Source organism: Neolamprologus brichardi, chromosome 15, assembly GCF_056152115.1.
Source record: "Neolamprologus brichardi isolate AB-2024 chromosome 15, ASM5615211v1, whole genome shotgun sequence".
In the NCBI taxonomy this organism is placed as follows: domain Eukaryota; kingdom Metazoa; phylum Chordata; class Actinopteri; order Cichliformes; family Cichlidae; genus Neolamprologus; species Neolamprologus brichardi.
The window spans coordinates 6,679,378-6,706,292 of record NC_142118.1 but is presented as its reverse complement, the minus strand read 5'-3'; the positions used below and the strand labels follow the sequence as shown (position 1 = coordinate 6,706,292).

At 39.2% G+C, this 26,915-nt stretch overlaps 1 protein-coding gene across 3 annotated transcripts; it reads left to right on the top strand.

The window, feature by feature from the left end:
- The first annotated feature begins 2,133 nt into the window (after nucleotides 1-2,133).
- trdn (triadin) lies at nucleotides 2,134-26,331 on the top strand. 3 transcript variants are annotated; one of them, XM_087852140.1, is made up of 7 exons: nucleotides 2,134-2,281; nucleotides 3,106-3,169; nucleotides 12,476-12,674; nucleotides 16,600-16,641; nucleotides 24,523-24,570; nucleotides 25,552-25,701; nucleotides 26,150-26,331. In XM_087852140.1, exons 1-7 carry the CDS (start codon nucleotides 2,268-2,270, stop codon nucleotides 26,170-26,172), a joined length of 540 nt encoding a protein of 179 aa, XP_087708266.1. In that variant the 5' UTR covers nucleotides 2,134-2,267; the 3' UTR covers nucleotides 26,173-26,331. The 3 variants fall into 3 exon arrangements, with proteins under 3 accessions (XP_087708266.1, XP_087708267.1, XP_087708268.1); XM_087852141.1 differs by lacking the exon at nucleotides 16,600-16,641; XM_087852142.1 differs by lacking the exon at nucleotides 2,134-2,281 and having other exon boundaries at nucleotides 2,764-3,164.
- Nucleotides 26,332-26,915: the final 584 nt, after the last annotated feature.

Genomic DNA, 26,915 nt, shown 5'->3' with positions numbered 1-26,915 from the left:
AGAAATTATCCACATATCTCACTTATCTTAACTGCACTACTGTATAGTTCTGTGTAAATAATCATACGATAATTTTTAATCCTACAATCCTACAACTGTTTATAACTTGCATAGTTCACATTTCTGTATAACTGTATATCTCAGATTTCTGTATAGTTTTTTTATTTTTATTTTCTTATTTTCATATTTATATCCTGTTCATAGCCTGTACATAGCTGTACATAGCTTGTACTCACTACAGCCTGTACATACTTATAGTTATAGAATATTCCTAACATACTTCATACCGTGTACATTATAACATACCATAATAGACCCATTTCTGTAATATACTCACATATCAATATTATTGCTAATATATATTGTAATATATCTATATCACTAAAGCACTTCTGGATGGATGCAAACTGCATTTCGTTGCCCTGTACCTGTGCATGTGCAATGACAATAAAGTTGAATTCTATTCTATTCTATTCTATATATTATACATGATGGGATACTGGAAGTCTTCATAATTTTATGTTCAGAAATTTTATTTCCCCAATTTGCAGATGCAGTTTTTTTGCAGATTGGTGAACCTCTGCCTGACTTTACTTCTAAGAAACTTTGCCTCTCCAAGATGCTCATTTTATAGTTAAGATAATTAGTTGCAAAATATTCCTCCAGCTGTTTCCTTTTCGTCCTCCCTACTTTTCCAGCGTTTATTAGCACCCATCATTTTTTGTTGATAATATTTGTTTTTTATATTCATTTGTCAATAAAACATAACTTTATTCGATTTGTAAATCATTGCATTCTGTTTTTATTTACACAGCGCCCCAACTTTTTTGTGGGGGGATTTGGGATTGCAGAATAATTTGTGCGGAAATTTTTTTTATAAACTGAGTAACATTTTTTCATGATGCTGTTTGTAAAGTGGTAGAAATTAGTCCCAGAGTTTGAACTCTGAAGTTTTGTTATGGACTCGGGATTCATACTCTTGGAGTTGTAAAAACGAACTGATTTTCAAGCTCTTGTGAATCAAGTATCGTGTTCAATTTCCCTAGTACCTGAGTTTTTGTATTTATATTCCTAGTTCTAAGTTCCTTGTTTGATTTAGTTAGTTCTCTTTCGTCTATCTTGGTCTCATCTCTGCGTGTCAGTTTGGCCTCTGTGTTGGTTTCTCTGTCTGTCTGTGTCTGGTCTCCAGCTCAGTATTTGTTGACCTTTTTCTCAGTGTTAAGTCTGCATTTCTGTTTCCTTGTTCGGTTATTTCCTGTTTTACTTTGGCAGGCTATGTTCACGTGTCTGTCCTTGTCTCATTTGTCAGTCATCTCCACTGGACTCAGTCTGTTTCTCCAGTCGTGTCTCCGTGTCTGCTCTCTGTGCCCTGTTTCTGTGGCTGTCTGGTGAATCTTGTCTCCTGTCTGTTTGTTTACTCCTCCCTGTGGCAAATTTGTATATTTAGAGTCTGGGTCTCTGTCTATGTTTATTTCTTGTCTTAATTTGATAGTCTGTCATCCTGTGTGCGTTCTATTCAGTTTTGCTTCCCCTGTCTCCTTAGTCTGATGTAATTCACCTGTGTCCCTGGTGTGATCCATTTCCCTGATTACCTTGGGTGTATTTAAGCCTTTAGTTTCCCTCTGTCTCTTGCTGCGATCTCCCTCTATGCTGTTTGTTGAGTCATAGCTTCCAGTTAATGCTGTTCCTACCTTGCTTTGTGCATCTTTGTTCGCTGTTACAGTTTTTGGCAATAAAGCTGAGTTTAAGCTGAAGTCCTGTCTTCAGTATGCAGACTAGGGAGTCCATAATTAAACCACCAACCTTCCAGTTGGTGGATAGCCCACTTTTCCTCCTCAGTTACAAATGACTCCCCTACCCGATCCAAAAAGACTCAACATACAGTGTTGGCCTAACTTTTTGTGATACATCTTACAGAAGAAAGAACACGTGTGTTTGTGTGTGTTGTGCCCTCTCTGTGTGCCCTACATTTAAAGCAGTCCAGTCCAATGTTAACACCAGCTGCTGTCTGTATCTCTAATTATAGCTTCTGCAGTACAGGCTCACAGGGCAAAGCTGGGGGGGGGGAGTCAGGTTACTCCTTCTGAAAGCTCTCGCAAGCAGACACAAGCACACACACACACACACATCCTTGTTTAAACTGGGCCTCCAAAAAACAGTGTCTGACAAGGCCTAAAATCTCACATGGGGCTCAGCTAGGTATTTATTCACTTATTTACTCTTCACTTTGACCTCCATTTGACAAGCCTGGGCACTGAGGAGGAAACATGTTTCCCCTGGAGTAAGTCTGGGAAAGGTTGGGAAATTTAGAAAGTTAAAAGTTTTAAGTGCTTCTGTTTTCTTGAAGTTCTTGTCAAGGGCACACAGTGAATCTGCTTGGACCCCTGATAATCTTGTAAAATGTACTTTTGTCAGTGTTATCGAGGAACCACCAAGCATTTAATCATAATAGTACTACTTAATTCAATTTGCAGATGTAAAGGAATTGTCTTTATATTTGTTTACAGTTAGGAAGTCAGTGTGGGTGAGATGAGGTGAGGAAATGGGCCTCTCAGAGGAAACACTGATGAAATATCAGCTGTTTGCTGGTGATTAATAAGCTCTGTGTTTCTGGGATATGTGAGTAGGAGACTTTTAGACCTTCGTCTCTTCCCTGTATTCTCTTCCTGCCTTTTTCCTTGTTCTTTAAATCTTTTGTTCCTTTTACACCCTTTCTACGTACCTTGCTCCCTCCCTCTCTCCCTTCCCCATCTGTCTATTTTGGACCCTCGGAGGGGCTGGGTGACACTCAGTGGGTCAAACTCCGTCTCCTTGCTTCTTTCTATCAGTCTCTCCCTTTCTGTCCCACTCTCTCCAGCACTGAAATCTCAGAAACCTCGCCCTGGTAACTTTTTGGGACACAAAACTTAATTTCTTGGATTTTATCCCAGTTTCACGCCACTTGTGGGAAAGTTTTTGTGTATTTTTAGACCCGCTGTGATCTGGCTTAAGACAATTTTTTGTGTTTTTTTGCCGTATGATTTGAGTGTTTCTTTTCTCATAATCGACTCGGGTCAAAAACAGGACTTGACAAGGAGTTACATACTTGTTTCTATGGTAACACAGCATTCCCGGAGCCCTTGAAGGACTGAAGATTATCAGTGAACATCCAGCAACGTCAAAGAGTAAGGTACTTTAAAAATCCATTTCACTCTTTTAAAAGTTATAAAAATAATAAATTCAAAACAGAAATGTGAGTGTTTGCAATCCACCCAGTTACTCTTTTTTTAATTGTCATTTAAAATAGATATTAGGTAACTAACAGCCAGTGAGATGGCGCTATTAATAACATGGAGAACCATCTGGGCCATATCTCTTATGTCACTGTTTCCTCTTGAGGTTTTGAAGGGACCACAACTGGTCTTTTAAACTGAGGGTCAGTTTAAAAATGTGTTCTTGACATTGTGATTAGACATTAGTGGCTGTTACAGTACTGTGCAAAAGTCTTGAGACAACCCTCATTCGTTTTAATTTTGAATTATAGGAAAATGGGAAGTATGTGCACACATGAGGTGTAGACTATAAGACTCCCATTTAGATGCTATTCATTGGTGTTGGTGATCGTGCCACAGCTGGATAGAAAAACAAACAATGAACACTATCAGTCATGGATTCTTCAGCTTGCCAAACAAATTTCAGCCACAAATCATAACAGAGCCTCCATCATGTTTTACTGATGGCTGGGTTTACCACTCCTTGGGACCTGTTACCACTGATTTTCACTCTAAATCTTATTCCTCCCTATTTCACTTCCTTAAGAATTGTTTCTTGATAGTCTCCCTTCCATTGAAACCATTTCTGGTCAGGATTCATTGAACAGTAGATGGATCAACTGAAGCCCCAGATTAATGTCTCGGGTCCTGTTTTGGGTCTTTGCTGGATATTTTCCTATTTCTTAAGGGCATGACTTTGACATACTGTTTTTCTGTTATAGACAGATTTTACTCGTGATAGTTTTTCTTGTCCTCCACTTGTCCAGTTTCGTCAAATCTATTAAGGACAAACTGCACACCATGCAGAGATATAGCAAGTTTTCAGGTAATAGCTCTTTAGGAGTCCCCTTGTTGGTACAAAAATACTCTTATATATCTGTCAGACTGTGCTATCTTTGTCATTTTCTGTAGTTTCAATGACAAAATGCAAACAAACTATGCATTTTTCTAACAGGCTGCTACTAACAAAGTGCCTAAAGAGACACATTAAAATTGGTCCTTTGCTAAGTTGTCTGTTATAGGTAGACACAACACTGCTTCATCCTTTTACTTAGGTGTTTTTTGATCCTTGAATGATTCATTGTCAGTGTTAAGTGGCTCAACAAACATAGGAAACTTTGTGAAAACGGTCTGGTACAAGGACTAGACTGAAAAAGCATGAAAAAACAGAAAAAATTTGAAAGACCTTCTGAAAGCCTGGAGACCTACTGCTCAAGACTGCAAGTAAAATTACATTAAATTTCTCCTTCATGACTTAATTCTATATGATGACCAGTTGCTCTCTTTCTGCATGGATGTAATGATATTGAGCACTTACCTGCAATTCCAAAGCCAACATGTCTAAAAACTATAAACTAAATGTACTATGCTTTGAAATTAGCAGTTGGCAAAGATGGAAAACCACATCACACTGTCAGCACAAAATCTAGTGAAAAAGCAACTTTTTGCTCAGCACTGTTGTTAGGACCATAATTCATCCTTTATGCCCCCGTTAAACCTGTGCCTACCAACCCTTTTCACTTGTGACCCCCTTAAAATTGAGCTACGTGTGTTATTTATTAAAGCCTGCAGAGTTCAAAGAATCGAAATTTCCAAAAGAAAGAAAAAAGATATATTCCCCTTTCTTTCTTTCAAAGCATCTTGGGGTCTCTCTAACATGTCTTCATATCCACAGGGGGTCCTGAGCCCCAGGTGGGGAACAACTGCATTTGAAAACACTCGCTCTGATGTTGAAACACTTGCCTTTCTTTTTTTCTCACGCTTTACTCTTTTTCCTGTTCCTCTGTGCCATCAAATAACTTGTAAAATAGAATAAAGAGAAAAGACTCACATATAAATAACTCTTCATTTATCGTGCCCAGAAACTGAACCACATGTGCAAATATATTTTCACCTCCATGCAGTAAATCCATGACAATTTTAGGAACTTATCATCCTGATAACAAGCATTTATCAGTTGTTTGGGTTGTATTTGGTGCTGTATATCAAAGTAACGAGGACAATAATGCAAAAGAAACCCCAAAAAACCCTGCATTCACACTCATGAACATCTGGGCTTTCCTGATGAGACAAACCGTCATTTTACGGTGAAATAAAAGCAGCTCAAAACTGGAAACATTACTAGCAAGTTTACTTTGTAAGCAGTACTGTGCTGACTCCTCCTTACAGCATTCGGTGACTCAGAGTTCTGACCAAGCTGTTGTTGTCTTTCATTTGCCCTTTCATTTGCCAGTTAGTTGTCGGCACCCACATTGTTCTAATTCTGCTCATTCCTTTGTCGTGGAGGAGGCAGCAGCACCAGTCGGCCATTGTGTGTGTGAGTGCGGATCAAGCTCAGAGCTCGAGGGTAACAGCAGGTGGGCTGGGTCGTCTGTATTTGAAGGCGGAGTGCATTACATTTCTTTCTCTTTGGTGCATTTCTCAGATCAGAAATGTTCAAACACAGTTTGTTGTTGTGAAAGCAGTTTCTTTATCTTCTGAATGCTTTTCCCAGTTGGTGTAAATTATTATTCATGTCTGCTGTATTAATTGGGTACGGCAACCAAGACGTATTATACATGCTGGCAGAACTGTGCAGTCGCCTCAGCTATTTTCTTCTTCTTTCTTCTTTCTTTAGCTGCCACAGCTGACCATCTTCCACCACTTCACCCTATCCCTAGCATCCTCCTCTTCTACACCAGCCTTCTGCATGTTCTCCACATTCATGAATCTCCTCCGTGGTCTTCCTTTTTTCCCATTTTTGCCTGGCAGCTCCATGTTCAAAATCCATTCCCCAATATAGCCACTGTCCCTCCTTCTTACGTGCCCAGACCAGACCAAGTTTATCTCTACATCGCTCAACCTGAGCTGTCCCTCTGATGTTCTCAAATCCATATTGTTTCCACATTACAAGAGATACCTTTTGGAAAGTCTTTTCCAGCATCTACAGTTGTCTGTGGTGATGTAGTTTTAGTTATTTTTGGGTGTGCCATTCTTTAAAAAAGCCTTTTTCTTTAACCTCCTAAGACCCGGCACGCATTTTTAATATCTCTTTGCTATTTGGGCTGATTGGGACCTGATGAATGTAAAAATAAAGAATTACCGGATTTAAAAAAAAAAAAAAAAATTAACAGATTTTTGTTTGTGAAAAAAATGAGATCCACATATGAGGATATTTGTTTAAAATTTCAATAGAACAGTGGCAGTATAATGTCCTCATAAGTGGTCATCAGGCTCTTGTAGAGCAAAATTTAGTATTTTGGTCTAGACAACCCAAAATGTTATGTCCACATATGTAGACGCCAGGTCCTAGGAGGTTAATGTATCGTATTGACATGATTTATCACTGAAAAACAAAACCTATAAAGTCTCCTGTAATCAATCTCCCACTTACAAAATTGTGTATCTTGGCCCTTTTGGAACTAAAATATACAGAAATAATGCATTATTTTCACAAAGTATGCTGTTGTTGTTGTTGGTGGTGGCAGCATGGCTAAGCATTTTGACTATGTTGGGGCGATCGTGGCTCAGGAGTTGGGAGTTCGCATTGTAATCGGAAGGTTGCCGGTTTGAGCCCCAGCTCGGACAGTCTCGGTTGTCGTGTCCTTGGGCAACACACTTCACCTGTTGCCTACTGGTGGTGGTCGTGGCTACAATGTAGCTTGCCATCACCAATGTGTGTGTGTGGATGACTGGATGTGTAAAGTGCTTTGGGGTCCTTAGGGACTAGTAAAGCGCTATACTGGTCCGTCGGGTTATTGTCTCCCCAGAAACACTTCCCTTGTGTTTTTTTCCTATTTCCGTTGTCGTTTTTCCTATTTCCATTGTGTTTTGTGTGCTTTTGCAGCATTTTTCTTATTGCTGGTGTTTCCTTAAGTTGCAGTCCGTTTGGCCTCTCAGGGCCACCGTATGTTCTGCTCAGTGACCCAGTGTGGGCCAAGCTTTGTCCGTCCTATGGATGGTCTCGTATTTGAATCTAGAATAATTTGGTATATAGAGGAGTTCATGGTCATCTCAATAACTGCAAAGTGACCAGGTCCTTTGGCTGGAAAACAAACCCAAAATATCACCTTTCCACCACCATGCTGGACAGTTGGTGTAGCGTGTTTGTGCTGGAACGCTCTGTTTGGTGTTCATCAATGTTCAGCGATGTATATTTTAGTCAAACATGTCCGCTTTAGTGTCATCTGTCAAAAGACAGATTGTTACAGAAGTTCAGAAGTGGTTTGTTAGGATGCAGCTTCACAAACCTAAGCCATGCTGCCATGGTCCAAAACATGTTCTCCTGGGAATAACTGACCCTCGTAGAGTCTGAGATGTAGCGTTTCAGCTTTTTGTCCACTTCATTGAAGATGAGAAACTGTCTTTGACTTGTGAATGATCTCTCTTACAGTAAAACGATGGAGATCAAATTGCCTGGAAATTGTTTTATAACCCTTCCCACATTGATCGGCCGCAACAATTAATTCTTTACGACCAGTGCTGTTGTCTTTTCTCCCTGGCCTCATGTTAACACACATCTGAATGCTCCAGACCATCAAACTACCAAGATTTCTGCTTTTATAGAGGTGCTCACACTTGCTGATGGACAATTAATCAAGTGCATTTATTAGTGACTGTTACTTAATTCCTATGGAAGCAGTCAGGGTGTACTTGGTTTTTCACTCACTGCTCCTGCAGTGAGGTTTAGTGTTGGTTCAGTAAATAATGACACAGTGGAATATGTCATGTGTTGTTGTTCATCTGTGGTTTTATTTACATCATTTTAAGACCTGACTAAGATCACCCAGTTTTTTAACAAAGTTCTCATACTGTATATGAAACCTTATAATTCAAAGACTATATACCACGACTCTATGCACTGCTGCAGTGGTGAATACTCATTTTAAACTAATGCATATGAATCTAAATATCAGGTTCATACAAAGCTGTTCTAGTTGAGTCCAAAAATAATGTTATTGAATTTAAAAATGAGCAAACAGGTCCCGTTTAAGTCTAATTCAGGAAATAAAGCAAAGCAAGTGAGGAAAATTAAAAGGGAAAAGGTTGCAGACTGTGACACACAGTTTGACGGAAACTTTCAAACACAGAGGAAATAAACTTAATTAATACATTTAGGAGCAGAACAGTGAAGTGGATCTTTGCACTGTGCAGCTTTTCCCCTCTACCTGCTGCAGGAGATTTTGACCGCTCTCCAGTCCTTCTGTCATTGTAACATTGCTGCTGTTTTACCTGCTGCAAATCAATATGTTGGCCCGACTAACTGTTGCCAAGGCTTCGCTTGATCAATGGTCGGCCTTTATATCACGCGCACGCGCTCTCAGCTCAGCTGCTGAAATAACACAGACGGCAGCTGTTGTTCACCAGATCAATGCTCAGCTTTCTCGAATCAGACGAACACACAAATGTGCATTAGGGTGTGAGTGGGTAGAATTATGTTAAATTGATTTTGCAACTTGTTAACTGAACGCTGCAAAAAGAAAGGTCAGCCCGAGACCAGCTACCGAATCTTAACATTTTACTTTCTGAACTCCATGCTGGAAAAAAAGAAAGAATTGAATGTGTGAAAAATGTAAAAGATAGCACAGCCCTGACATATTATTTTTGTACAAACAAGGTGATTCTCAAAGAGCTGTTAGTTGAGACTTGATATATTGCAGCATGGTGTGTGTCCACTTAACACTGACCTGTGAATCATTCAAGCAAAAAAAAAAAAAAAAAAGGACCTAACTCAACAGATGAATCAGTGTTCTGCCTGCACAGAACAAACAACTGAGCAAAGAGACAATTTTAAATTGGATCTTTAAGAACTTTGTTACTTGCAGCCTATCGCATGGCGTGCACTATGCGCTTAAAAAAAATTAAGGAAACTGGTCAAGTGAAGCACAAAAGAAGGCAGGCCTACAAACAGCTGATAAACAGTATCTTCAAGTCTCAGGTCTTAAACAAGACCTGAGAGATGCATCTGGACCTTCAGTGATCCACCTTCTGTTTGTCAAAGCCATCAGAAATGGCTCTCAGTGGAGGGGTGGCTATCAAAAAAACATTCTTAAGGAAGGGAAATAGGGAGAAAAGGCAGAGGTATGCTAAATTACAGAAGAACTGGACAGAAAATCAACAGACTGATTCATCAAAAGTTGAAATATTTGGTTCAAATCGCCAGGTCAGGAGGGAGGTCCAACAGTGAGATCACAAACGTCTATAGCATGGAAAATAGGATGAAAACTCTGCGGTGGTTTTGAGCTGCATTAGAGCCAGTGGTGTTGGGGAGTTTGTTGCTGGATTTCAATCCATCATGCAATACCCTTTAGAAACTGTCAAGTTGGAAATGGCTTCACTTTCTTAGGATGACAATGATCCGAAACACGCTGTCAATGCAGTAAAAGTGGATAAAAGAACACACTATATAACACTATCGGTCATGGATTGGCCACCTCGGAGCCCAAACCTCAAAATTTGTGAAGCAGTTTGGGATGATCTTGACAGAGAACAGAACAAAAGGAAGCCAACATCTAAAGAACAGCTTTGAATCTCCTTAAAGACGCCTGGAGAAGGACAAAGGTGGTCATACTAAATCTTGACTTTCAAGCCCATTAGATTTGTCCGGTTTGCCTTATATACAGTATTTCCACAAATGTCTACACATGCTTCAATACATCAGAGCACCTGTTTCCCATTTTCTTTGCAAAATATCAAGAAATAATAGCTGCTACTTTATAGAGTACAATGTAGCCCAGATACCCACGTGACTGGGTTTAACTCATCAGAAGAAGAAAGTGGAGAAATAACATGGGATGCATTTTGCCTTGCGGTACATTCATTATGTAATAAGAGGACAGCAAAAACATTGTCACCACTCTATACTGAGTTTAAGTTAATTGGCATCAAAGGTGAGAAACAGCAGCTGATTCTCTTAATGAGACTTTCATAATGAATGCTTAAACCAGACTGCACAAAGCACGCAGCACTCACATGGATCTGCATCCTTCAGAGTCTAATTAAAGAGAAGGATACAGAGCAGTTTCTTCAAATCTCCCCTTTCATATTAGCAGATACGCCGCGTGAGAGGCAGGCGCAGAAAGAGGGGAGAGAAAAAAAGAATCATCCCAAGCGCCACATAATGAGCACAAACAACCTAACACGGGCATGTAATCATGTTACTGGAGCGCGGCCCCCGCTGCCATACAGTGATGAAAACTTTGTTTAGAGAAGTAATTTGTCTTGAAGCGCCGATTTTGGAGCGGGGATGTAATCGTCTTATCTCTTCTGTTTGTCTCTCTCTCCCTCGTCTTTCTGTCGCTCTGCCCCTCTCCTCCTCATGCAGCTTGTGTTCATCCTGACGTAGAAAAACAAAATGCTGCATAAATAAACACCTGCTGCGCATTGAGCTGCTAACATCAATGCCACAGACGTGCCAGTTACTCTGTTATATTGAGCACAAATTGACAGTGCGGGTGCAGTGAATTTGTGGTGGTAACATATCTGCATAATGTAGCAACTCTTGTAACCAGCATTCACTCTCAGTTCAGGACCACAAAACATTTAGCCCTCCAACGCTCCAGAGGTTTGTGTAGTTTTTAAAATGCTTGAAACATCTGTTTTAATGCTAATTGTCATTTAATATCAGATTATTTGTTTCTGTTAAACATTGCTTTAAAACCTTGGACGCCTCTTAGGAAAACTACCCTAACTTAAGTCACAAAAGAAACTTTTTTGGTAAACTACTGTCGGTAAGTAAGCTAGAACTGAGCGTTAACTAGGTAACGGTTTTGTTATCACTTAATATTTATGGATACACTTATATGTACATCTTATTATATTATTATTTAACAAAACTCCTTCTTCTTCAGCCATATTTTTGATTTTTATTTTAATGCATCCTACGGTGGCCCTGAGAGGTAAAAAATAAAAGATAAAATAAATATATAAAATATGAATAGAACACGACTGGAATAGAAAAAAAAACGCTTCACAAAAAAACAAAACAAAACAATAAAAACACCCTACAAAATACAGCAGAAGTGTTTTTGTGGAGACAATAATGCTACAGCGCAGCTGCAGAAGTGACAAGCTAACAGTAAACGGCTAATAGCAAACATGTATCTACAGTATTATTACTGAGTCATGTGATTAAAACAACAAACATTATCCACATCTTTTTCTCCCTCACAACACCGATGAATCCTTCACTTTGTTTAAGTGTGTCATCATTCTAATGTTTCCATTTCTATCGTTCTGCAGCTGGTCCGTCACATTATTGCTTCCCCCAAAAACACTTCTGTTGAGTTTTGTAGGCTTTCTCAGCATTTTTCTATTTTCCTGTGTTTCCTTAAGTTGCAGTGCATTTGAACTCACGTTTCGAGCTTGTCATGGTCACTTTACACTTAAAAGAAGCAATTTGTTGCAAATCTATGTTAAATAGTAGCACAGTAGTGCTATTTACATTTACTTTTAGCCCGAGTTTGGAGAGAATGGCTGAAGAACTGTTTATCTTCTCTTGAATATAATACACTTAAATACTTTTTGCCTTGTGGTGCTTGTACTCAAAATAAATGAGTTGCCCTAACTTAGTCACCTTAAACGAGCTGTACTTAGTTATTCAAAGGCAGCGAGTTTGCATAATTTTTTCAAGTTCTGGAAACTACTCACGTTTTTTACTGTTTACCCCAAAAAACACAACTCATCAGCAATGTCTCACTGAAATTATGCCCCACTTATTCCTAAAATAAATAAATAAAAAAACATGAAATTGAAATTATTTGACATGTTATTCATGCCATGCTGGAATGAATCACTAGATTTCTCACTATTGTAATGTATTCTACACTGCAAAACACAATGGTTACACTGAGCAATGAAAGTACCGTATAAATACTCTTCACGAATTAACAAACAAAGCTTACATTAAATTAATATACATAAATAACAGGCATTAAAAAATTAATTAAATAAATTAAATAAAGAATTGAGTCAAAATATAAAGTGTGTTAGTTTAGCACTATTACAACGATACAATATTGAGAATGCATTTTTATATAAAATTATATTATATTGTGTGCAAAATTGCCAATGCACAGGCCAATATTGCTCAGTAATCAGTCGGGGATTCAGTAACTTTACACTGAATGGGTCGTGCACTGATGCTTTTAATTTTTTAAACATTCTTGCAAGTATTTCAATGCCCAGACCCCCTCCAAACTCAAGTTTCCGTCTCCTTCCTTCTTCTTCTCTCCCTCTGCTCCCAGCTATCTTCACCAATGAGCAGTCAGACCAGCGTCGGGGAGGTGGCCTCTCCATCTCAGCCCAATCAGAGGACATTTCTGGATGATGTCATATTAACATTCACCTCACCAATGGCCTGGCTGATGGTCGTGGCTCTTATCATCACGTGGTCAGCAGTGGCTATCGTTTTGTTTGATCTGCTCGATTATAAAACTCTGGCAGGTAACGTCTGTTTACTTTTCTTCTTAAAAATCCCGAACTTAATTCAGCATTTTATTCTCATAATTTTATTATTTAACTGTTTATTATTATATTTTATTATTAACTGTTATCATGAAGTGTTTGTAATGTTTTATAATGCCTAATGACACTTTCCTTCCACTCATCAATCACCCATTTTCCACATTTCACACTTCCATATTTCATCCGAGCATTTTCCAACAAGACTTCAGACATTTTTGAAGCAAACTTCAAAAGTGGACATCATTTTCACCGAGTCAAACTATGGGACACACACCATCTCCTTGTTGCTTTCACCACATGTGCCTCGACATGTGTGTGTTTTGCTTTAATGCCAGTTCTGTTCAGAGTAACGCGAGGTGTGTTTCCCATCTTCTTGACACACACTGGTTTAGCGAATGCATTTCCTCCTGTTCACATAATCAGTTAAACTTTAACATTAATTAGTCTACCATTTTCTTAGCTTATTTATCAGGGCAGTAGCTCCTCATTTCCTCCTAAATATCACTCATACGGCCGTAGAATGGATCGAAAGGGTGCGTTCTGGTGTTAACATGCATACTAATAATGGAGTCACAGGGGTTGATTACAGCACTGAGCCGTACAAAGTAAAATGATTCATTTAATAACCTGCTTAATGTGGACATCAGTGGAATCCTGCGCATCGGCTGTTGCCACATTACACAAACGGGGAGCAGCTTTGTTTTCTCATATATTTTTTTAATCCCTTTATCTCCATTTCATGACTTAATTGTCTCGAGTAATCACATTTTGTTAGCTTTGATCCGGCTTTAATTGCTTCATTGTCATGAGATAACAGGAAATGAATTTGCCTGAGATCACAACCACACTGCTGATTGAAGTGAATGCAACAGTGAAGATCTCTGCTTAAGCATTTTCAGTTCTGCTTAAGGCTTGCAAATCTGTAGAAAGCTGTTAATTTATATATTAGGGGAAACGTCCATTGTGGTAAATCACAATAATATAGCACGGAGACACGGCGGTGCAGAGCTGAACATTACACTGCTTTCACTTTGAATTCATTCTGAAAAAGGCAAAAACAAATTCCAGCCGCTTCTTTATTGACAAGAAGCCGCCAGAGAGGTTGGCATATTTTATGCCCTTCTTGATGCTTCTTTTTATTAGCAAAAAAAAGTGTTTGGAAGGAAAAAACACTTTAAACTCATTTCTAAAATTCACTGTTTCCTACGTTATATCTTTAGTGTTTATTCCTGGAAAAAGAAACAAATGGTCTAACTGAGAAACTGCCATTTTCAGAGAGGATTATTTGGTGAATTTTCTTGACTCAGATCAGCAACTTCCTGCAGCAGCAGCAGCTGATTGCTTGGCAACTGGTCGTGTCAAAAATAACCTCAGCACAAGACAACAAATTCGCTTCGGTTTTAGCACATCAAAGTGTAACACGTTAAAGTGTTATTTTAAGTAATTACTGGCAAGTAGAGCTGTTTGGACACGATTCTTTAAGCTAAGCTAAGGATGTCGCTTCTTAATATTTGGATATAAATGTCAGGATAAGACTTTAGAGTCTGACCCAGATTGTATTTTAGGGTTTGCCCTCATTTCAGATTATTAATGTTGATGTTTTGATGTTTTAAAAATGTTTTCATGCACATATTAATGCACATTGTCATAATAAAAAAATAAAAATAAACAAAAAATTTGTAATATCAGCATATCTCACATACATGGATGCCGGTATCTTTAGCTGGTCGGTATCAGCGGAAATTATCTACCAGCTGAATTCTTAGTTGAGCTTCACAATCTTCTCATCCAGTTCTCAGGCAGGATTCTGTAAAAGTGTATTTCCTTAAATACTGTCCCAGTTGATTAAATACTCAGAACTCAGTTAGGGTGAATCCATTGGTATGCATGTTAACATTGTCAGTGTAAACTTGTAATTAGCATTTAATCCATAACAGGTTTGATATTTATCTCGAAATGAACACTGTTTCAGTCACACCTTTAGTCTAAATGAATGTGTTTATTTTCCACTGATAGCATCATTGTATCCAGTACACTTTGTGTCTGCTTCTTCTGAAACAGTGTTAGTTTCAATAATGAAACGATTGTCTTTTAATTGTGTGGAAGGGAGCTGGGTTGCAGTTTCACCCTATACATTTTTTAATATCTCATTCACCTTGGTCTTATGCTTTAGTTCATCTAGCCGGTCATGTCAACAGTCTGGTCATATTTGTCTCAGCTGGGCATTCGACACATGCAACACAAACTGTACACAGTCCTGTGGGGTTGTCACATGAGGTACCGCCACATGTTTAATTACACTGGATGTTCTTTGTGACAAAGCCCTGAGGGGGATTTGTGTCTCAAACCAGTGACCGTTCATTGCCAAACAAATGCGTTAACCACTACATCTCGTGATTAAATAACTTGTAGAACCATCGTTAGCTCGAATCCCTTGAGGTAAATGTTTTCTAAAAAACTTCATCAGCATTTCACATTGTTGTGGAGGAATTTTAGTTCATGCTCCCTTTTTGCAGCGTTGCTTCAATTAATTAATGATTATAGCATTTCTTTATGCACAAGTATCTTAAGATCCCATCGAAGCATTTCAGTCAGGTTGGGGTCTGGATTTTGACCGGGCCATTGCAACACCTTGATTCTTTTCTTTTATCAGCCTTTGTGCTGTGTTTGAGATCATTGCCCTGTTGTTTGACCCAGTCTCAGCTAAGCTCTATCTGTCTGACTGATGTCTCCACATCCACTCCAGAATACTTTGGTATACAGAGGAGCCATGGTCCATGCAGTGAACGTAAGGTGCCCAGGTCCTGTGACTAAAAAAACAAACCCAAATTTTTACTGATGAGGTGTTTGTTTTGGGCCAAACATCTCTGCCTTGGTCTTGTGTGTCCAAAGGACATTTTTCCAGATTTTTTGTGGTTTGTTCAGAAACAACTTTGTAAACCTGAGCCATGCTGCTATGTTCGTCTTAGAGAGAAGAGGTTTTCTCCTTGAAGTCTTTCAAAACAAGCCATACTTTTTCAGTCTTTTTCTAATTGTAGTGCTATGAACTTCACTATTTAGCATGCTAACTGAGGCCTGTAAAGTCTGAGATGTGGCTCTTTGGTTTGTTGCCGTTTCTCTGAACACGATCAGACCTTTGGGGTTAATTTGCTGAAATGTCCCCTCCTGGGAAGGGTGGCGGCTGTCTTGAATGTTTTCCACTTGTGAAGCCTCTTTTGCACCGCAGAATACTGAATTTCAAATTGTTTGGAAATGGCCTTATAACCCTTTACCAACTGATGGGCAACAACTGCCTCTGTAAGATCCCTGCTGTTGTCTTTCCTCCTTGGCAATGTGTTAACACACTTGAATGCTCCAGACCGGCAAACTGTCAAAACTTCTGCTTTCATCAAAGTGAAAACACTTGCTGATGATAAATTAATGAAGTGCATTTTATAAGCAGCACCTGGCTGTGGAAGAAAAATGCAAAAAAAGGCTGTAGGTATAGTAAACGTCCCCTAAATAAATAAAAAGAATTGATTTGGTTTTCTTTATTTTTTCTTTCTATACCTACTGGTCATTCTTTTGCTCTTTTTTGAAGTTTTTTGAAGCCATAAAAGAATAATAACTAACTCTCGGCAAACTTAAATAAGCCAAGTATAACTGAAAGTTAAATATCAAACTGCAACTGAGCTTCCCTTTCTTTCCATGTACAACAGCGACATAGTGACCCTTCTATCTATTCTACTCTCCCACCGGTTGCTACTACACATCACCATCACTATCCTACAGCGTAAGGATAGGCCTGCCTCACACATCCAACACACTCATCTCTAACTCCTCTCCTCACTTTTCCCCTTTCTTTACCCCCCCTCCAATTCCCCTCCATGCTCATGCTGTCAATCACCTGCCATCCCATCCAAAGACTACACCTCATACTGTGACGACCCCGTGTGTTTACCTCCTGGTAAAACCAACAGCAAAAACACTGTTTGACTGCTCCGCTTGCTTTCAGAGTGTTGACTGCAGTTGTCCAGAGTCAAATCTGGATAGATGTGATTTTTGCTCAGCATGTTTTTCTTTAGTTCGGAGGCTTTGACTTTCACCTTTAACGGGTAAATCGACACTAAATCTCAGTTTTTTAAGAGGCTAATAAGCTATAATAGCTTTTTACATTCTGGATTTCCCAAATCTCGCTTGCAGAACAAATGAACCTCCATCTAAAACGATGTACATTTTCACCCATTTAATGAATCCATTGATCCCGGTGGTTAGATTGGGATGATTGCCCTTACATGCCTCTTAAAATGTATTTGAAACAAGTCTTAAAGACTAAAGCACCTAAAGGCTCCAGACAGTCAGTCTGTTTGGAGAACGAACGGTTATTTTACTCGCTCTTTAAGCTTAAGGCACACAGTGTCGATCTGCTCTGATGTCAAGCCTTTGTTAATTTACTTTAGATTCACTGGAATTCAGTCTTGTTCTGTTCTGTCACCAAGCGCAAAGAGTCTGCATTTATCAAGGCCCACGGATGGGTGGCAAATTAAAGGAAATGAAGGACAGAAAGGTATTTGGCTGTCACAAGCGTCCAGAATAGACTCAGTGCTCCTTGACATCATTTTTGCACTTTACTAAAACGCTGCTCCTCCAAAATCCATTTCATCATTTGGTGTTTTCATTTGGCAATTGTGGAGAGCACTGTCCCTGGCCTTGAACCTCCCAAATGGTTTGAGAAGTGCTGACTGAAGTCCACTGTTTTAATTAAAGCATTAAGTGACCCAGTGCTCGCTTTCAGTTTCTCCAATCATTTGCACAGCTTTTATTTTTCTTTAGTTTGTTACCCATCAGCGTGTCCTCGTTCTTTCCTAGTGTTGTGCATAAAAACCAGCATGTGTACTGCATGCTTGTCTGGACTGTCTGAGTGATGATTAATGTGGTGCATGTTTCCATGACTGCTAACGTGATAATTCAGGATCATTTTAACGTAGAACAATAACAGAGTCCTTCAATGGGAGTTTACTTGTTTATGAAAGTTACCCATCTTTATATAAGTCAAGGAAACCTTTTGCCGAGGGGCTAGACCGGAGAACGGGAGTACACAGGGATTCTCTAGAAACTCAATGTAGGATGCACATGATCCTTCAGTTTTTGAAGCAAACAGTTCCAAGGTGAAAAATGACAAAATGCTGGGCTTTAACACAAGGCTTTTCTTCCATCACAACATTTCAGCAAAGAACAGTGTGTGTAAATGAAACAGCTACAAGACATTTTGGGGATATTAAAGAAGAAATACAGTTGTAGAGTTTTTTGTTTTTTGCATTTCAGATCATCAAACAAATTTAAATATTAGACAAAGATAACACAAGTAAACACAACAGGCAGATTGCAAATTAAAGTGTTTATAATCAAGGGGGAAAAAATCCAAACCTACACGTAGCCCTGTGTGAAAAAGTAATTGCCCATGTTGCTAAATCATGAATTAACTGTGATTAACTGCACTTATTGGAAAGCTGAGTTAGATTTCATTTAAATAGAAGCTTTCTGACAAAGTGAGGCTAAAATATCTCAAAAAGCAACGCATCAAGTAACAATTTGGAAGGTTTGAGTCCCAATACAACTGCTATAAAATATCACAGGAGCGGTCAAACATGGGGGTTGTAGCGTGATGGTCTGGTGGCTTTGCTTCTTCGGTACCTGGATGATTTGCCATATTGATGGAAACATGAATTCTACTCTCAACCAAACTCCTGATGGAAATGTCCGGCCACAAGTTCCTGCTCCGGAGTTCATGCACACTCAGGACAATGATCCGAAACACAGCAGCAAGTCCTCCTCTGAATAGCTCAAAAAAACAAAATGAAGGTTGTGGAGTGGCCCAAATCTGATTGAGCTGCAGACATAAATACCTTGTCCCCAAACCTTCCAGTCTGGCTCAAATTAAACAATTCTGGAAAGAAGGGTGGGCCAAATTCATCCACAGCGATGTGAAAGACTTATAGCCAGTTATCGCAAATGCTTAATTGCAGTTCTTGCTGCCAAGGGTGGCACAACTAGTTATTAGGTTTAGGGGGCAATTACTTTGAAAAACCTTGGAAAACTTTTTCCCCCTGAAATTAAAAACTGCATTTTAGATTTACTCAGTTTATCCTTGTCTAATATTAAAATTTACTTGATTATATGAAACAAGTCTGACAAAAAAAGTAAGTAAATAAATCAATAAATCAGGAACAGGACAAATCATTTTTCATAGCACTGTATGTAAAAATATGCAAACTCAGTCTCTTGTGAGCGATGAATAAAAACCCTTTGAGCATTTAAGACTTAAATGTATAAAACCATTTGGTGTCTATCTGACTTTGGTAATAGTGCTGCAAATAATACGGGTTAGGGTAGAGTAAAAAGGTTGGCAGCTCCATCTTCAACATCTCTTGCCCAATATATCCTCCATCCCTCCTCTGCACGTCCAAATAATCTCAGCCAAACCTCTCTAACTTTGTCTCCAAACCACTCAGCTGTCCCTCTGATGTATTCATTTCTAATCCTGTCCATCCTGGTACTCCCAGACATTGTCGATATAAAGGATACAAAGGATGTTGATGGTGGAGCTTCCAGGCAAGAGGAAAAAAGAAGACATCAGAGCAGATTGATGGACATAGCGAAGGAGGACATGCAGAGAGTTGGTGTGACAGAGGAAGACTCTAGGGACAGGGTGAGATAGAGGTAGATGATCTGCTGTGGAGGCCCCTAAAGGAAGCAGCCAAAAGAATAATAATAATAGGAAGATACTTTCACATATAGGATTTTGCTGCTCTCAGGTTCAGCAGTGATATTGTGTAAAGTTTCAAATACATCCCAAACACTTACAATTCTACTTTAGGCCACAATATTTACAGCACTCTGACCAAAGTCAGTTGGCTTTGATAAATGTATAAAACCATTTGGTGTCCAAGTCTTAAAAATGAAAGGTCATAAAAGTTGAAAGGGTTTTTACTCGTGATCGCTCACTCTGTATGTTTTGACGTGAAAAAAGAAAGAAAGAAAACGTTTTGTTTTAGTCTTTTGCACAGGTGAGTCGGCATTATGAGAAATACCTTGACTGTTTTGATATCTGCTTTAGGAGTGGAGAGGATGATGTTGCTGATGTGAGTATCGCACCAGAGACATCTAGAAAAACTGCACGAAAAATATGGGATAACATACGGAATTAGAGAGACAGAGATCCCCACACTCTCAGGGACATACTCTATAACAAAGGCAATTCAAAAGAAAGTAAAAAACAAAAATGACAAAAACAGGAATGGAAAAATGCCGAGATGCGTGAGAAATGCAAAAGCAAAAGGTGTCACGTCTGTTAGGCAGGGAAGGACCCAAAATGCAGGACTTGGCAGACAAAAGTATAAATGAAAACAGCTTTATTGCTGAACCCTTGCAAAAAATACAAAATTAACTTATACCAGGAGCTAGTAATCCAACAAACAGACGCATGCAGGGAAAGATCGAGGAAGGACTCAAACAGGCTGAGGACGATTACGACAAAGAGCAGAATGAGATCAAATATTGACAGGGAACAGTAACAGGTGGGAGCAAGACTGAAGCGACCAATGAGACACAGAAAGCAAAACTAAACAGAAAGCACACAAAACGAGAGACTATCAAAATAAAACAGGAAATGACAGACAGACACAGAAGAGGATTACACTAAGCCAATGGGAGGGAAGGGGGGGGGGGGGGGGGGTAGTCAACAACAAGAGCAAGCAGGTAACTACAGGTCAGGTGTCGGACATTGGATCCACTCCACAATCACAGGAATTGTAATATATTTCCATAACCAGAAGACTAAATAATAAAGAATAAAGAACCAGAATACAAAGCCAAAAACTCCCCAAGAATTTCAGAATATTCCAGGTAGGAGGAAGGAAGGAAGGAAGGAAAGAATGAAGGAAGGATAGAAAGAAAAACATTAATATTCTCTTGTATCATTTATTTTCTCTTATCCAGTTTGTTTTTGTCTCTTCGAACTCTGCGCTTTTCTTCTGAAGTCAGAGCCCCTTGGGTTCTCTTTTTTAAATCTCTGTTGCACAATTTGTATTTTTCATCTATATCCTTTGTGTTTTATCATTTTGATGTGGCTGCTAAACTGCAGTAAACTAAAAACATAACAAAAACAAAAGGCAGAAGAGAGAAGAGTTGGATGATAAGCACATGAAAGTGAGAGCGTGAGAGAAAATAGATTTAAAGAGGCGCGACGTGGAAGAGAGATGTGATTGGAAAAGAAAGAAAGAAAGAAAGAAAGAAAGACAAAGAAAGGTGGAGCGGAAGGGAAACTGAGTGACAGCAATCAAAAGAAGGAGAGGGAGCGTTAGCAAGGGAGAAAGCTGGTCTCCTGTTCCCTGTCTCTCTGGCTCTGTGTCTGCAGTGCCAATCAAAGAAATGTCAGTGCATTAATCAGTTGTTTTATGAGGCTCCATTAGCCTATGCACCTCCTCCGCACTGGGCGAGAAGCAGGCGGAAAGCTTCCTCCACCTGGGAGAGAGAGACTGAAAGAGATCCACGGAGAAACCCCAAACAATCCATTTAGCACTCCGGAGCCAACAGTTATCTAAATGCAGAGTATTGATGAATGTGCTAATTCGCATGTTCCTCAGAGAGGCAGATGCAAAACACCTGCACTGCAGCGGCAGCATATGATTACAGTTTGTTTTAAGGACTTTTAGCAGCTTAATAACAGGTAATAGTTTCAGGACCAGAGAAGCCAAAATATAAATTAATATTTGGCTGCTTGCAGATATATTCAGGCAGAGCAGCGACAGGTCACGCCTTAATCAGCTGATTGCACATGAGATCAAGTCATTTAAAGCTCACGTGTGCAGCTCGGTAAGACAATAAACAGACACAGCAGCAATTACTGGACAGTTTAAGAAAGAGTTAAAGAAGCTGTGACACACAAACAGCCTTTAAAGTAGACAAAAAAAGTGTTCAAAAGGCACAGAGGGGAGGAAGCAGAAAACAATATTCCAGCGTCATGTCTTCATAATGCTTCTCGTGCAGCATTTGATTGCAACCTAATCACGCCCGTGTTCAGTAATCCAACCTAGAAATCACATTACAGTTTCTATTACTGCAACGAGGAAACATTTAGCTGAATGTGTGTTTAACTAATGCATTTGTCGTTAATAGACGGCATGCTTCATTCATTCAACAAAACACCGCCTCTGAATGTAATCCAGAGCACCATTACAATCATTATGGGAATAATAGTTTAGCTGGAAATGCAATTTGTAGGAAACCGAGCGCCCAATTTCCCGTGGAAAAAGGTAATCCTTAAAATGACACAATTGGAGAAAAATACGTATCATTTGGGACCTTGGTGGCCCTCTCGGAGAGGTCGCCCTTTATAAATGTTTTTAGCTGAGGTAAGTCCATTGGTTTCATTGCTAATAATTGTGTGTCGTTGTAAGCTTGATTGAAATCTCCATTTATTCATTTTTTAATTCAGAGACATCAAGTCTTCTTATTGAATTCTTATATTTGATCTTAATAAAAATGCATCCACCATCCCATAATCCCCTTCTGCTTTTACTTCTACTTGACCTGTCCTCTTTGACAACTCCAAACCTTTATCTTAATAGATTTAACCATCGCCAAAAAATAAAACAACTAAATATCTTACTGGAAAAACAGTGGCTCAGTTTCCTGACAGATCATACAAATTTAGAAAACTTGACTTCAGCTTGAAAGAACAATTTGACCCAATTTGGGAAAAACACGGTCGTCGTTCTTATGATACCCAGCGTGCATTTAAAACAATAACATGACAAAATCACACGCCGAGACTCCCACCATTTTTGATACACACAACCCACCTCATCTCCTTCACTGTTTCTTTGATCTTTTATTCATCGGCAAATAAGTAAATTAAAAAGGTGTGTGTGTATGCGTGTGCAAAAAAAACAAAAACAATGGGCCATGTTCATAGCAGCCTGTGGAGTGAATTTGTGGACGACTCCGGGGGGGCAATTTGACAAGATGAACAAATATAAATCAGTTTTTAAAAAACACTTGTAGAGCAGTTTATGGTTGAGGCAGAGTGTTTAATATTTCAGGTCCACATTTTGATACTGAGCAGATACTTGGGTTGCAGACTGCAGAGAATACAGTGGATCTACTGTACATTAAATATTGATAATTTTATATAATATATATATGACACGTTTTTAAAAAAGCAATACTTTTGGCAGGGTGTAGATATAATAGTTATACATAGATATTAATAAAACAAGGGACAGTATATTAGACCGGTATATATATTTATAGATCATTTATATATTAGTCTGTATAATAATAATAATATTTTCATCACATGAATATATATTTTTTATGTCACTAACATTTGTTGCTTATTTGTTTAAAATACAGATCCATCCATTCGCTTCCGCTTATCCTTTTTCAGGGTCGCTGGAGCCTATCCCAGCTGTCATAGGGCGAGAGGCGGGGTACACCCTGGACAGGTCGCCAGTCTATCGCAGGGCCAACACACAGGGATAGACAACCATTTGCACTCACATTCACACCTAGTGGCAATTTAGATTATCCAATTAACCTCTCCCCACAAGTTGGGAGGAAGCCGGAGTACCCAGAGGGAACCCACGCAAACACGAGGAAAACATGCAAACTCCACACAGAAAGAATTGAACTCACCCACTGTGCCACCGTGCTACAGACCTGAAATACAGATCTGATAATTAAATTCATGCTGTGACGATGTCATTATCTTTCTATTTTTGCCTCTGTATGCCACCACAGTGCACTTTTTTATTTTTTTTATTTTAGGTCCTTATTTATTGCAGGGATTTATGAACTATTTAGGAATTACAACCACATTTATACACAGAAAAACAGAAGTAATTGGACAACTGACTAAAAAGTGGTGACCTGCTAAAGCCAGTTCTGGTATATTCTGGTAAATTCTTAAAATGGCCTGTATTTATATAGCGCTTTACTAGTCCCTAAGGACCCCAAAGCGCTTTACACATCCAGTCATCCACACACACATTCACACACTGGTGATGGGAAGCTACATTGTAGCCACAGCCACCCTGGGGCGCACTGACAGAGGCGACGGAGTAAAAAATAGACGAAGCTTCCAGCTCTGTAGAATGAAGCCAATGCTAGTCACCGTAAACCTGCACGCTTTTTCAAATCTCCCGGCAGTGATATCTGTAGTTTTCAAAAAAGACTTCTGGTCCTATACAAGTCAAGGTTACAAGTCAAGGACCTACCTGCATTTATATAAAAATTCAGTCCTTTTACATTTTTGGTAACTGGTAAAAAACAATTGTGTATTACTGACTTAAAGATCTAAAGATCCAGTATCAGGGTGCTTGTAATGGAAAGATTAGTGAGTCACAACTATTTATATTTGTGCAGATGAGATCAGGGGTGGAAATCCAGGTAAAAATTAATCAAGAATGTTTTAATATTTCTGCAAATTTAATACCGCTGTGGTTTCTTGCTGTGCTCTCATTCAGCATGTGCTCTGCATCATGGAGAAAAAAATGTTTTTTTAATGGAAAGTGTGATTTGTGTTCGGGAGCAGCTTTTTTTTCTTTCTCTTTAACATCTTTGCTGCATTAAAGCGGCAAAGCTGTAAATCTAACGCTATATGTGGCTGAAAACACGAACTATGCAGTCAGGCGCAGAGGCTGCTGATCGTTGTTTTTCTCAGCTCTCGTTGTGGATTATCTTTCTATTGTGCGTGTTCTTCCTTTTCCTCTCAGCATGCGTCCTGTGTGTACTTCATACGATGCAGTTTCGGTTAATGTCGTGCTTGTGTGCCTCCTCTCCTCAGGCCTTCCTCCCCCTGCCGCCATTGCGAAGAGAAGTATGAGGACTAGAGGCAAGCAGAGACTTCTAAGCCAGCATACATCACATAAACACCCAAATTCAAAACATAAACCTGTCGCATAGTGTACTATACTATGTTATGCTATGCTAGATAGTATATACTATATAGCATATTGTATACTATGGTAGTATACTAGCATATGGTTGTGAAAACAAACCAAGGCTTACAGAACTGTGACAAACCCCATCATAGTGTGTGAGCTTGAACAGCTTCATAGGGTAAAGTCTTATATAAGCGTCTGTCATATAAAATCTTACTGTTTGGATGTTAAACATGGCCAAAGTTACAGTTGATGACATCAGTCTATTTATTTGTAATCCTCATGAGCCAAAAGCTCAGGCGGGCTTCACACTGCTCTAAACCCTCTGTGACACCTTGGTTTTTCAACTCTGGTCTCTACACGATATCAGTGGGAGTGGATATTCGAACACACAGCTCTGACTGTGAGGTCAAAAGAGCTTGAGATGGACAGCCAATCAGAAGAAAGCCCTCTTAAAGGGAGAAGAGCTAAAACAGCTTGTTTCCAAAGTCCAAGATCAGATAACTAAGGATTATTTTTGAACTGTGAAAGCAAAGATACTCTATTAGAGTCCAAATAAATACAGGATAGTACACATTCACTGGCCACTTTATTAGGTATAACTGTTGAACTGTTTGTTAATGCAAATATCTAATCAGCCAATCACATAGCGGTAATTCCATGCACATTTAGGCACGTAGACAACCTGGTGAAGTTTAGACTGAACATCTGAACGTGGAAGAAAGCTGATTTTAAGTGACTTTGTGGTATGGTTTTTGGTGCAGACAAGTGCTTAGAAAGTGCTTCGTTTCGGTCACTGTCTGAGAGAAAGTTACGTTCCAGCGAAACTTTGATTTGCCGTTCTAGCTTAGATAAAACATTAAAATGAAAGGTTCTGTTGTTTAGTTATATACTATTCATGAGATCTTTATCTCTATTCTGCTTTGCTTTAGGTGGAGTTCGTCCAATAAAATCAAGCTCTGCTGGAGTCTCACCTCAGGAGAGCACTGACTGGCTGGAGATGATGTGGGCATTTGCAGCCAGTCTGGTAGCTCCTGATGAGGAGGCGGAAGGTATTCATCCTCTAACCGAAAGCCTCACATGTAAGAAAACATCACCTGACATTAAATTAACCATCAGTTGTTTGACCGTTATTAACAATTCATGCGATGCTCATCCTGCCTAATGTTTTATCAAGGGCTTAGCTTTTGCAGTAGCTGACTAAGAGGGTTATGATGAATAGACAAAGTGTGCACACATGCCGCTGAGGGCAATTTAAAACTGCATTTAAAACATTTACCGTAGATTCAAAAATAACTAAAAGTCATTCTGATTCACACTGATGGCAGCAGAAAGATGTGCTACAGTTCAAGGCCAATCAAAAGGCAAACAATCATCCCTTTATGCACCCAGTCTTAAACTGATTGCTGAGTAATGTCAGCCATTTATTTTCATGCATGTAAAGGAAAGTTGGTCGTATGTGTCGCTCACCATCTGGCAATATTTAACTTTGAAAATTTGTTTTTATGAACTCTGTTTCTTGCGTATCAGCTTTCCACTCAGAGGAACTCTGAAGGACAGGAAGTGGAAAAGAACCAGAGCTGGAGGAGAGAGGACAGAAAGGTTGAGACGGCTGTTACAGTGTTGCACATTAAATCGCAGTAATGTTTTTTCTGTCTGTTGTTGAGCGGTAACATGATTTAATTTGATGAATAAAAGATTCCAAATTGAAACTTTGCGCTTTTTTTTTTTTTTTTTTTTTTTTTACACATTATGATCTTCATGTCTGTGTGTCTTCTGCTTGTAGTTACTGGACTTTTGTGATTTGCTCTAAAAAAGGTAGATTGTTTTTTTAATCAAATTTAAGGCACATTACATCTTCCCTGTGTTACCATGGAGACATAAATTGATAAAATGTAAGGTAATGAAATGAAACACTCCTGGCTTCCGCCTCCACCATTGCAACATCCAAAAAAGGAATTTATTGCTCTTTAACAAAAGACAGTCACCTCTCATGCGTCCAGCATTACAACAGCTCGCGAGTATCTCTGCCTTTGATTTTATGCCTTGACATGAGCACCCATAACTCTGGCCCTTTTACCAAGACTCGTGAGTTGGAGCACGTCTTCCCAAGTGCTTGTTGTCTAGAGAACAACACCCCTGGGGCAACAACTGCCTCAGCCAATCAATGCTTATGATTTCCTTGCCCTTCTGCCAGTGCCAGCAAAACAAACAAGTAAAATGTCTGACCCTGGGCAAGATTGTCAAATCGGCACCGTGGGCACAAGCTCAGCAGTCCATGCCACTTGGGACCTAT